General features: G+C 41.6%; 1 protein-coding gene across 30 annotated transcripts in view; it reads left to right on the forward strand.

The window, feature by feature from the left end:
* The window catches only part of LOC136285193 (uncharacterized), a 134,279-nt gene that overhangs the window by 51,495 nt on the left and 70,557 nt on the right, over positions 1-12,227 (forward strand). For 13 of the 30 annotated variants that reach the window (XR_010719369.1, XM_066176063.1, XM_066176069.1 and 10 more), the window contains 2 exons: positions 3,259-3,386; positions 9,996-10,117. The exons of 12 other annotated variants lie outside the window; for them this stretch is intronic. Coding sequence is in view for 14 of the 18 variants with exons in the window: in XM_066176063.1 (XP_066032160.1) it covers positions 3,259-3,386; positions 9,996-10,117 (250 nt within the window). In the remaining 4 variants the exon portion in view is untranslated. The remainder of the gene's footprint in view (positions 1-3,258; positions 3,387-9,995; positions 10,118-12,227) is intronic. 5 more of the 30 variants (XR_010719384.1, XR_010719370.1, XM_066176074.1 and 2 more) reach the window with 2 other exon arrangements.

A 12,227-nucleotide genomic window follows, 5' to 3' on the forward strand; every position in this document is an offset into this window, starting at 1 on the left:
CAAATCACAAGCTGCTGTTGCAGGGAGTGTGCACCAGACAACACTTCATTTTCACCTCCCAGGAGCAACCAGGTCAAGTGTTTTGAGTAGAGGAGGTAATCATGCTGCCTAGTTTTAAGCCCCCAGTTTAGGAGCTTATATGGAAGGTTTGCTCTCCCTCAACAGGCAAAGGAGAGAGAGACAGCTTCTTCCAGCCAGCCATCCAGAGTATTTGTCTTATTCAGGTGCTGTAGGTCATCTTCTGAAAGAGCTCCTTCAGTTCACTGCCTATACGGAAAACTTGGGTTGATGTCTAAAACAGGCCAAATAAGTCCTAAAATGTTGTGTCTTTGTACCCAGAGAGCTGTGGAGAGATTAGTCCAATCTAGGCTTCTGAAATAAACTCCTGAATTGGTGACTGTGTTTTGCCAGTATGCCTAACACATCTTTACCTGGATATCCCTGTTCTGAGGACATTTTGTGTCCTACTGTCTACATACAGGAGTAGCGGGCCAGCTGTAAAGAAAGCTTGGAGAAATCTTGGTAGTGGTAGGGTTAATTGATCACTGCTACACCTTCACAATTACCGAAAAAAAAATCCTAGAAATTATTTTAAGGCCCCTCCAGTAAAGACCACTGATCAGGAAGCCCTTTTTCCAGTTCCCCACTGCAAGTATTGTCACAGGTATTGTAGTTACTAGGCTGCTTTGTAGTGTTCCTGTAATGCTAAAGAATCCACACATTGCCTCCTCACAGCAATCCCCGTCTCAAGGAAAATGCAGGATATTAATGCTTAACGCAGATGATGAAAAGCTATAAACTGTTGATTTGCTTACAAATAGGTTGCATTAAATTTTGTAAATATTTTTGTCTGTTTGTAACTGTAGCTCTTCTCTGGCTCTTCATTCTCTATATGGGCACAAATGGAGATGAACAAATGGAGATGATCAGTGAATCAAATGATAAAACTGAGAGAAGGTCAAAGCAGTAGCATTTATTGCCATCATCTCTCAGAGAATATATGAGGCATTAAAATTCTGATACTGTACCATATTCTAGTCACAGAGATTTTAACGAGCACAAGTAATGGCATCAAATGAATCTCATCTAATGACCTGAGCAATAATGAAAACAAGAAAAGGTGCACACCACAACCTCCATGAGTATGATCCTAAATAAGTGGTTTACAGTCCATCTCAGAAAGTGGGGGCTGTGGCAACGTATTAAGGAATGCACAACACAGCCAAGCTGATTAGTCATTACTTATTGCACAACAAATGCTGTTGATTGCTACTACTAGATGTCTGATGCATTGCCATCCCGGGCTACACCTTTTTTTCCTCACAACAGTCATGAAATTTCTGTTGGCAGATAATGAAAGCTGCCACAAATAATACAAGGGAATCTAAGTGTAAATCTCCACTATGAATCCACAATTACTTCAGGGGGACAGAGTAAACAATGCAGCTGACAAGACTCATATCTATCAGCTTCTCTTAAATATCATTATTTTGTATTATATGTGGTTGCAACTCAGAAACATGCTTGATCCAGGCATATCATCTGTTTGCAGGCATCAAATCAAAGGAGGCATAAATGCTTTTAATTTTATAGAATCTGGAGGATGCAGAGCAGGGTAATTCTATGCAGCACTGACTGGCAGAAGTTTGGAATTCCTCTTTGCAGGCTCCTTTCCCCAGGACTTCTAGAAAATGTGACAGAGCTTAGTAAAGCAAAGACAGCTGCAGATTTAATTGTCTGGCTCTAGCACAGACAGCACTAATTGCAAAAGACTGTAAGAATGTATTAAAGATTCCATCTCCCCACGAAAGACAAACTAAGTTACATTTTCATCATCAACAATAATCAAATTGTAGTTTAGTTTACTGCAAACCTGCCCTGACTTGGTTGGGATATTCTTTGCCTTCCTGAACAAATAACTACTAGCAGAAACTACCTGAATACAACCAAGGGTTTGCAAATCTTAATTTGCTCCTCTTAAAAATCAGACCAAACTGTCACTTGCAGCCCTAGATTATTGTGTTTTAAATTGCATGGCTCTAAAATTTAGGCTGAGCTGGAAAGCTTCCAAATCGTGTTATTTGCTCTTCTGTCTGCTGTGCTGGCACTAGGGCCAGCTGCAGGCAGAAAAGGGCAGTGAGCTGGAGTTTGCACCTACCTGAGGTCCCCTTTCATGTTGTTCAGGTTTCAGAGCAGCACAGCGGCCACCACACAGTGCTTAATTTAGGGACTGTGACCTTTTCAGTGCTTACACTGTGGCAGTGCTGCTGGGTTTTATTCAGTATGATCATCCCATATGATCTACCTTGGCCACCTTCTCTGCTAAATAGGAAATACTCTGATCAAACTGGTGTGTCAGAACCCTTTTTTGTCTACAGGTTGGCCCAATACACCACTGCATGTTTTTGCACCTGTGTTCACACATGGTACTGTGATTTTCTGTGATATTTGGTATTAGTGTCTCTGCCTATAGATTTGCATTATTTATTATCATTTTCTCTCCACCCTGAGTAATTCTCAGCTTTATGTTTTCTACTCCAAGTGTGGTTTTGTATTAAATTATATATTGCTCCAAGGTGAATCTCCACTTATTTCTAATCATTACTGATGTCTTTAAGTGAAAATGTGGTAGGCAGGCTCATTTATTTCACTTTCTGAGGTCAGTCTCTTGTGTTCTCAGTTGTGTCATTAAGACATTCTGTCACGTAGAAGCTCTTGAGTTATGACTCTACCTTCAGTAGTGGCATCTACTCCATATCCTTGCCTTGTACTTATAAGAAATTTAGGGCCATGTGTCATGAAGATTCAGCCAGCGAGGACCAAACCTGTGAGCTTTGGGGTTTAATGCCTGAGTTCTTATTACTTGCAAGTCTCAAGTAGGTTGGTCAAAACTGAGCCAAATTTATCTTTCTTTGGCCAAAGAAATACCAGATAAATGTGTGAATCAAGGAGAAAAGATGTCATGAAATCCTTTGAAAATCCAGTGAGGAACCTACTGGTTTATTGTCAATAAATCATTTTGAAAGGACAATATGTAATAGCAGCCATTAGAAGTCAGGATTTACCTGCACTTGTGGAGTCTGATGCACCACACATTTTTGATAGGGGAATTCTGGGCTATCTCTTTACTGGAGGACAATATTGATTATCTCATGTACACCAGTAAAAAGCTAGTCCTGAAGTGCCAGATGTTACCTTCAGTATTGATATTCTTTCAACCAATGATGACAGTGGTGTCATTCCTGTCCTGCTCCCCAGGAGCTGTTGAAATGCTGTCCAGTGATGCCGTAAGCACCTTCTGCTGCCTGTCATTGCCAACGTATTATTGTCAAGATGGATGTGTTGTTGCAGGCGGTGAAGTGAAGGAGCCTTGTCCACAAACACAGGTGACTGTTTGCAGGTTCACTTTTTGAAGAAAAGTGATCCCAGACACTATGGATTACCATTGTATTCAGCATAAGTGGTTTGTTTGCTTGTCTTGTGGACTTCAGTGCCACTTCTGGCAGAGCCAAATCCTCAGAAAAGCTGTGACTGGAAATACACAGAATTGTCTGCTGATATTGCCTGTATATTGTTTGCATGATGCATGGCAGGACCATGATCACCATTTTGGTACCAGGATAATAATGAGTCTCGGCAAAACAAAAGCTGTGTGCATTTTCAGGACCCTTGTGTGTGGCTGTTCTTGTGCTTAGCTCCTGACCACAGTCTGTGCTGATGCCAGTGGGAGTTTGTTGCCTAAACCACTGGTTCTCAAACAGCTGAAACAATTTCAACCTTGTTTTCCCCTGACCACCCATGAAGCCAGAGGACGTTCGTAAGTTTAAAATATTTTTGTGGAACATCAGTTTCACACACCAACTGATAACCCCTCAGCAGATACCACAGGTTGAAAGCCCCTTGCCAGAGCTTTGCTGAGAATGTGCGCTGTAGTGACGTGCCAGTGTAGGAGGGAGGGAGAAAGGAGAAGTGGGACAGTGCTCAGCCCACACCTCTGAAGTATCGATGATGCACACACGTATACTTCTTTTACTTAACCACCACAGACTCACAGGTATCTGTAGGACTGTGCCTGAAAGTGGGCCTTGATTGACACTTTGAAGCAATTTGGACAAAGGTCTCTGTTACACACTAAAGGTTGACGTCTATTAAAAAAAAAAAAAAAAAAAAAAAGCTAAAGCTGTGTGGTTATGCAACCTCTACCAGGGTGCAGATAATGATGAGAATAATAGAAACCATTTAAAGGTGAGGAATTGCCACAGGTGAGGCTAGGAGTTTAATGGATAGATGTAGCTAATTTAATAGCACTCAGGCACTGGGCATTAAAAGCCCAGTTCCCTTGGGTTGCTTTATATTAGACTCAGGTGTAAAGAGAGCAGAAAGTCAGTGAATCATCTTCTCTTTGGAGCAGCAAACTCACCCAATATAGGAAATAGAGGTTGTCATGCGACAAGGTTGCATATTCTCATGAGCAAGGCTGAAGAAATTAGAAATATGCCAGCTACATGTCAGTGTATCCCAAAGATCCTTCTTCCAATTTATGACAGCCCCGAAGATGTTTGAGTGTAGGCCAAGGTTCTCCTATTACTAGCCAGCCAGGGAATTTCAAGGTCACAAGCTCATTGTACTGCTTCCACTTGTCATTCCATTTTTTATGCCTTTAATTTTACTATAGCAGAAGGTTTCGACTCAGGTGTATTTTGCTTTTCTAGCCCAAGGAGTACAGATACATTAAGACTGGACAATATCTGATCAAACTTTTGAAGCAATAAGAGCTGCATGTAAAATTTTAAGACTGCACACAACTCTGCCTTGTGCTTTCCTGTGGCTATATTACATACATTTATTGAAATTCAATTTGTAGTTAGGGAACAAGAGGATTTTTTAAGGCAGTTTATTGCTGCAGGTAATAGAAAAGACATAAATCTGCTAATGCTTAAGTTTCTGGACAGTGATACTTCAAGCAGTTGTTACTGGGGGAGTTTTACCAACCATGGGAAATCTTAGACAAATGCCATAAAACATTTTCTTTCACACATCCCCTGAGTCATTGTAAAAAAAGAAAAAAAAAAAAAAAGAAGCTTAAATTGTTATACTTTTAAACTTAATTTTGTCTTTCTCAGGTCTTGGGAAAGTCACAAGAGCATGTATCAGCATACTTTAATTCAAATAACAGAGGTTGAGGAAACATTTTCTAGAACTTTTACTCATAGCTGAAAGTTCCTTAGCAGATATTTTCCTGCAAATGTCTCAGAGCAGTAGATGATAGAATTTCCCTTCTGGAAAAGAGCTGTCTCTGAACACAGGATATCAGGACTGTTGCTGTATGCAGCTGCAGTACTTTCTAGTTAGCAGACAAAGTATTGCTTCCAAAGTAGCCAGCAGTGGTTGTCCTTTACCCATGGGGAGATAGCAAAGGTTCAGTGCTGGTAAATGGTGATGAGACCTCCTACTACTTTTGTATCAGTGCATGAGGAGATGCTCCCTGACATGCACTAGGCATGGTAGTGCCTTGCTGATACAGGTGCACTGCTACCTAAGGCTGAAAAAAAAGGAGTCCTCAGCCTTTCATGGCTCTTGGAGTGAGGAGCAGGCATGGATTTCTATAAACAAGTACAGCATGACTCCATCCTCAGGGAGAAATGAGTAGCAGCTTCATAGCCTATAGATGACTCTTCCGAGATCAATACTACAAAAATGGACACTAAAGGAGGGTCTCGCTTTGTGAACTTTTAGATTTAAAAAAAATCCTGGTGTAGATGGGGAAACTGAGATTCTCTTCCTCATACCATGCAAGTTATAGAGGGGAATAAAAGTGTAAAAGGGAATTAGAATCTCAGTGTTGGGGCCACTAAACCACCTACCACAGACCATTTGAGAGCTCGGCACGTCTGTGCTGACAGACTTGAAAGCGTTCTGTCCGTGCTTCTAATGTGGCTTCTAACTGTGCTTCTAATGTAAAAGTGACAGGCATGAGTGAGCAGGTAGGCAGGAGGCTGTGGCTAATGGAGGGCAATCCCAAACTTCTTGGGGCCTTAGATGGGTTGCTCCTGTGCCTACAAGCTGTTGCATTTCCCAGTTCATTGGATGTTTTGGAAAAATACTCATGTATAAGGAGAAGTTATGCTGTATTTCTGCTTGACCCATTCTCCTACCTTTCTCCAGTGTGTGATTGCTTCAGAGCTGACACGTTTCCTGGTAGTGACTTGTGAGCGGTGTGGTGGGGCTCCACCACACTGCTCATATCAACAGGGAGCCAACCACCCTCAGCTGCCTTTCCAGTCCCACTGCACTCACTGATCATGGAGTAGGTGACTTCTGGGGGACACACCAGAGCCTGTGGCTTGTTTGTGTATAAGTCAAAGGAGAAGGTGCTCGTGAAATATGCAGTAAGTCCCTCCAGCTGTGCTGCTCATGTTCTCACCATGGCCCCTTTCCTTATTCCTCCTCCCCATCTCCTCTTAGGTTCTTTGCCTGCTTGCTGCATCCTGTCCCTCGTTAACTTGTCAGTTCTTTAAGATGGGGATAATCTTTCCTAAATATTGTACTTACTCAGCACGACAGAAGCTTGAGAACCTCTGGGCTCTCCTGTAATGAATGTAATATGTAATAAAAACAAGATGTCATTGAAAAATTAGCCTTGCACTGTGCAGAATAATTGAGAGTAATGTAAGTTTTTACCAGGAACAACTTTTTGGTCAGTGATATATACATTTTGTCAGAAACTAGAATTATCAAAATTTTCAGATTTGCAATTTCCTCCTTCATTTATGTCACCACTTCTTTTCTCCTCCATTTTGTTATCTGTTAGATTTTTTTCTGCTTTCTACTCTAATACGTGAAAGGGGTAAAATTCAAACTCCAGGACAGAATTATGGGTTTAGGCTGCGTTAAAAAGAAGGTAAATACCAAAATTTCTCATTTCTAAACATTTGTTTTTATATAATTTTTCAACAAAAGTGCTATAAGTGAAATATTTGCACCAGTTATAACAAAATTTCTTGTGACTAAATATATCTCTCTTTCCCCTTTCTAGTCCCTCCCTAGTAGCCATCCAATTTCCCCCTCTCTTTTTCTATTTCCCTGCATCTTCTTACCTCTCTTGCTTTGACCTCTACACGCAAACACTCACTGACAGAGATATTTGCACTGGTGGTTTGTCTCTGTATAGCAGAGACGATAAAACTGAGCCTGGATTTTATATCTCTGTGTATTCTCCAAGCTCCTGTCTAGCCTTTGAGACACTCACAGCTACACAAAGGCCAGTGGGAATGTAAACATTCTTTTTCATTTCTTTGGTATCTCATCCAATAACAACAACAACAACAACAATCTTTTCTCTTTTTCTGCTTTTCCAGCTCTAACGAAGAAGCTGTTGTCTTCACCTTTAAACTGGCAAGTTCCAGAGGAAGAGAAAGACAGGGAAAATCCCTACTTACAAAAATAATACTATAAATTATTTTAATTATTACAGTTTGTGATACTGAGCCAAAACCTGCGACTCCGTCCTGAGAGCTAGAGGCCCCTTTGTGTTCTGGGATGATACACAAAAAGACTCTGCTCCAAAGAGCTTCTTTTTTTTCTGTTTTTCTTTTAAGGAATTTCTGAGGCTGATTGGATGTTGATGAAAAGTGCTGGCTTGGCAGCAATAGAGAGGAAAGTCTCCTGTTCATGTGCAGACAGCGCAAGTTTCCCCTTTCCTCTGTCCTGCTGGCCACCAGTGGGGCCCTGAGAGCCAGTCACAGTTTTCCAGGTTGCTGGGTAAAGCCCAGTGCTCAGGCTGATTTGTGGATCATGGTTCAAAGATTTCTTCTTTTGGGGAGAATTAAGGTCACTTGAGCTCATGTCCCAGCCTGAGCTGAAAGCAGACGTGGTGCTGTAAGTAGCACAGAAAACAGACGTGGATGTGTGGTTACATCCCCGTGTGTATGCACAAGGTGTGTTTCCTGACCCCACTGCTCTGTGGTGTGTTTTCCCATTGACTCATCTTCTTCATCCTCAGACCTCACCCTCTTCATATGTGCCACATGTGTCTATAAGCTTGCTACCTTTTCAAAATGTTTTTAAAGGATTTCAAACTGTATCCTCTGCTGTATGTTGGTTTAGTTTGTGCAGACCCAGTGAGGCCAGTGCACCAAGCCAGTTTACACTGACTGAAAATTAGCTCTTGATTTCCTTCTTAAGGGGATACAGCTTTGAGCCTTGAGATACCAGAAGCCACATTCCTGCAAGTGCAGAGGATGCAACAGGAGGGAGGCAGGAAAAGTCACTGAGGAATGGGAGAGGAGACTTCTCTATTGCCTTTAGACACCTTGGCAGGAAAGCTGAAGAATTTCCTCCCTCCTTTTCACACACCCATCTCGGGATCCACACTGGTAGCTGGCATAATGAAGCTGCCTCTGACACAGTGTGGGACATAGAGTGACAATAGTTCTGTCTTGCAGAGGAACTGTACCTTAACTTCAGCATCTTACCCTTAAAACTAGGAAGAAACTTGCATTTACAAGAAACAAAGAAATATCTAGCAGAATTAAACATAAAATTGTATGAGTGAATTTTCTTTTTTTCAATAGCCATTCTTACTCTTAATCTTTCAGTGCCCAAGATTTCTTTTGTTTGCATTCCCCTGCTTTGAGTAATCCAAACTATTTAGCTTCTGGTTATACTAAGTGGTTTTTAAATTGAAAATAGGAGCTCAAATTTAGCAGCCATTCATTGATTTCAAAGAAATGCAATGTGGTTTTTAAATATATGCTGTACTTTTTATAACTGATGCACTTTTAGGAATTGAAAGTGTTAAATAAATTAGACGGTCCAGTGAATCTTTTCCAGCCCAGTGTGTTGCTGGGATTTGGACCTGGTCCATTGCATTTCTTTGAAGCTCTTACTGCTTCTATATTTTGTTTTCTAATAGCCTAGTTAAGACAAAGAACATTTCCTTCAGAGCTTCTAGTCAGCTCTGCATTTCACTTGGCTTCTATTTGATTTTTGGACTGTTTCTAATTGATTTCCATTAATAAGGTAAAAACTCTGGTTGGCTTTTTTTTTTTTTCCCCCTGGTGCAAAAAGAAACAAGTAATATGAAACATAAAGTTTATTTGGGTTCTGTCCAAACAGTTAACTCCTTTTAGTTTATCCCCAGTAGAAGTTCCTTTGGGGGTGCACTGTCATTTCATCAGTAGTTTCTCCTCTGCTTCTGTATTTCTTCAATTAAAACTCATTTCACAGAGTGAACTTTGTTGCCTATTCCTGTTAGAGTTCCACACTCCAGGGGTACGACACTCCAGGGTTATACTATGATCAGAAATTTTGCTGCATTTTGCATTCTGAGCACATTTTCTCCTTCCTGTAAGTCATGCATATTTGTATTTATTTGTAACTTAGTCCGTGCTAATTTCCAGCTATTTACATAGCCACAGAATCTTAATTTTATTCTTGTTACCATACCGTCCTTTTTTCTTGACTGACTAAAGGGAGAAAATTAGAAAGCAGGCATGATCAAAACTGCAAAACTCAATTAGAGCAAATGATGAAACATGATGTAATAAAGAAATTATTGCAAATACCATGTCCTGTTACTTACTATATGTATTTTTAAGTTGTTTTGCACTTTCATGCATTAAAGGCTGTCTTAGTAAATATTTCTGACCTAGCAGCTCAGGTCAGCAGCTGCAATAGAGAGATTTGCTCTAGTATTATTCCTGCTTTCCTCAAGGCCCACTGGAGAAGAACCATGTTTATAAGGAGAAATATATTTAGATAGAATCAATTTTCCTCTCCATGCATGAAATCCTATCTCTGGATCTGGTTGTATTAGGTTATACCAGTCCCCTGGATTATTCCCACCTTAACCTCTGAATTATGTGAGGCAGGCCAAGCGTACAGAAGAAAATGGTATTTCCATCAGCAAACAAAATATTTTCTCATCTGAGTGGTGTGGGCATTTTAATGCATTCTCACTGCAGCGGTGTACCATATATTTTTTTGTTTTGCAGATTGTCCAGTCCAATTCCCCTGCAGTGCTAATGCAGGCAGACTCCATGCCAGAGCTGTGTGGACTGGCAGAACTCAGCAGGCAGACAGGGACAGCAGAGCTCCACTGCCCCATCACTGGGAGGTGAATATGGCTCTGATTACACACACATGCACAAATCCTTCCCCACAGCACAGTGCAGTGTCAATACCCCAGTCTCAGGGTCCTCCTTGAGAAGCCCAGGTCAGAGGCCGTGACCACCTCTGCTTTGGGCAAACACCTTCGCTCCCTTTTCTCACCTTGCCTGTGCTTTTGGAGGAAAATCATTTGGCAGCAGCACAGAACTGTCAGAAGCTCACTTGTGAATGCCCTCCGTGCCTTTCCTGGGAACAGCAGGAGTTGGGAGAGGAACAGATTTCACCCGCACTGCACAGCATGTCCAACCTGGCAGTTTGCTCTTCCCTGACCTACTTCAACAACAATGGGCACTCGTACTCACTGAGCCTGGGTGCTCCAATTCTCTGATGGCCTAGCAGAAAAGTTGGCTTACTACTGCAGGGAGATATTAAGCTGAGAAATAATGTGAGCATCAGGCAGCATCTTTCCTGGTTATGTCCTTGACGACCCTCCTGGGTGACAGGAGACACGCACAGCCATCACTTGCACTGACGCCCAACATTTGGTAGAGGATGCCAGGAGCCATGCCAGTCCTGGAGAGGCTGTAACATGCCTTCTCTCAACATGGCTTGGGGCAAAGGCTTTCCCTCTCTCCAGCTTCACCTGCTGCTTGCCTCCTGACCACTAAAAACCCTCCTGCACAGCCCTTGTGCTCCCTGCTGAACTCCCTCATTTGGCAAATACTAATACTGTTTATCAGTGGAGGTCCTCACTTCTTCTCTGGTCTATCTTCTAGAGGGTTGTTTTTTTTGTTCACGCTACAGGTAATTTCATGTTTATAGTGTTTTTATGGCCTTCATGATGTATCATTTCACTGTGACCTCACAGCAAGCCCGTGTGTGCTTTTCCCCCATGTGATTAATTATTTTAATAGAGGCAAGAGAAAGATAATGGGGAACTTGTGGATAGTGGTTTTCCTTGCTTGGTGTAGGGAAGCATTTCATTTTGGGTCATTAAGATTCGCTGTAGCATAACTCAGTAATAGTGTGGAAAAAGAAGTCATGTGCTTGTGGGTTGTATGAACTGAAATTACAAGTCATGTCCAAACCTCCGAGTCATCTCTGCTGCTTCTCAGCACAGTTGAGTCCAGGCAGGAAGTACTGAATGAGCAAATACAGTGCTTAAAGCCATCTATCCCAGACTTCTCACTGGGTGCTCCTTGAAAAGCTATCCATAAGCAATTTTAAAAGGGAGGATTTAATGAGTGGGCAGAGAAAGGCACATATTACCCTCCCCAGCTAGCACTTTTTGACCCTGGATGCCTGCTTCATACAGCATGGCTAGGGAGTAAATAGTAATAGTAATGGTAAACACTAATATCACTGTAGAAACTGATCTGATCATTAGTGGTAAAATATAATGCCACAGAATCCATACACTAGGGAGCCCATCATTCGTCTTCACAGTACTTCCTGAAGGAAACTGAAATCCTGTAAAACAAAAAATTGGCATTGCTCTGGCAAGGTAATGAAGATTTACTTGAAAATAAATTTTTTAAAAAACCCAAATGAAACAGCCACCAGATTTGATGCACAATGTTTTTAGGGAATTTATTACTGTCACTTCTATTTCTGATCCACAAAGCTTGTATTCTTGATATATGGCCAAACCACAGAGCTTTCCACCAGTTTGGACTCCAGCAACCACTTTTCTGGCCACTTGTATCCTGGCAGTAGCCAGTCTTGTGTCCTCCCTGCCTGCACTCATGATCACAAAACCATCCCACCATTACACTCGTATGGAGCGAGTCTGACTATTTGTTGTTGTAAGCAAATGTATTATTTCAGTTCTTCTAGTGGACAAGTGTAAGAACCAGATAAATCTGCGTGGGGTGGGGAAGGAAATTTCTTTGCATGCTGCAGTGCACAGGAAAAGTTTACAAACTTCAGGGTTGCAGTTGGAAACAACAGCAAGATTACAAGTCACCTGAGTAACTGCATGGAAAAATAATCTGCTGGGGTAGTGGCCTGCAAAGTCAATGCATTTTATGCAGAGACTGATGAAGCATCAGGCACAGATCAGGATTAGGAGTAAAATGGCAGAGAAGGATGGATATGGGCATCTTAGTCTGTGATAG

Source organism: Chamaea fasciata, unplaced genomic scaffold (assembly GCF_029207755.1).
Source record: "Chamaea fasciata isolate MVZ Bird 193981 ecotype frontalis unplaced genomic scaffold, bChaFas1.0.hap1 SCAF_2, whole genome shotgun sequence".
Lineage (NCBI taxonomy): Eukaryota > Metazoa > Chordata > Aves > Passeriformes > Sylviidae > Chamaea > Chamaea fasciata.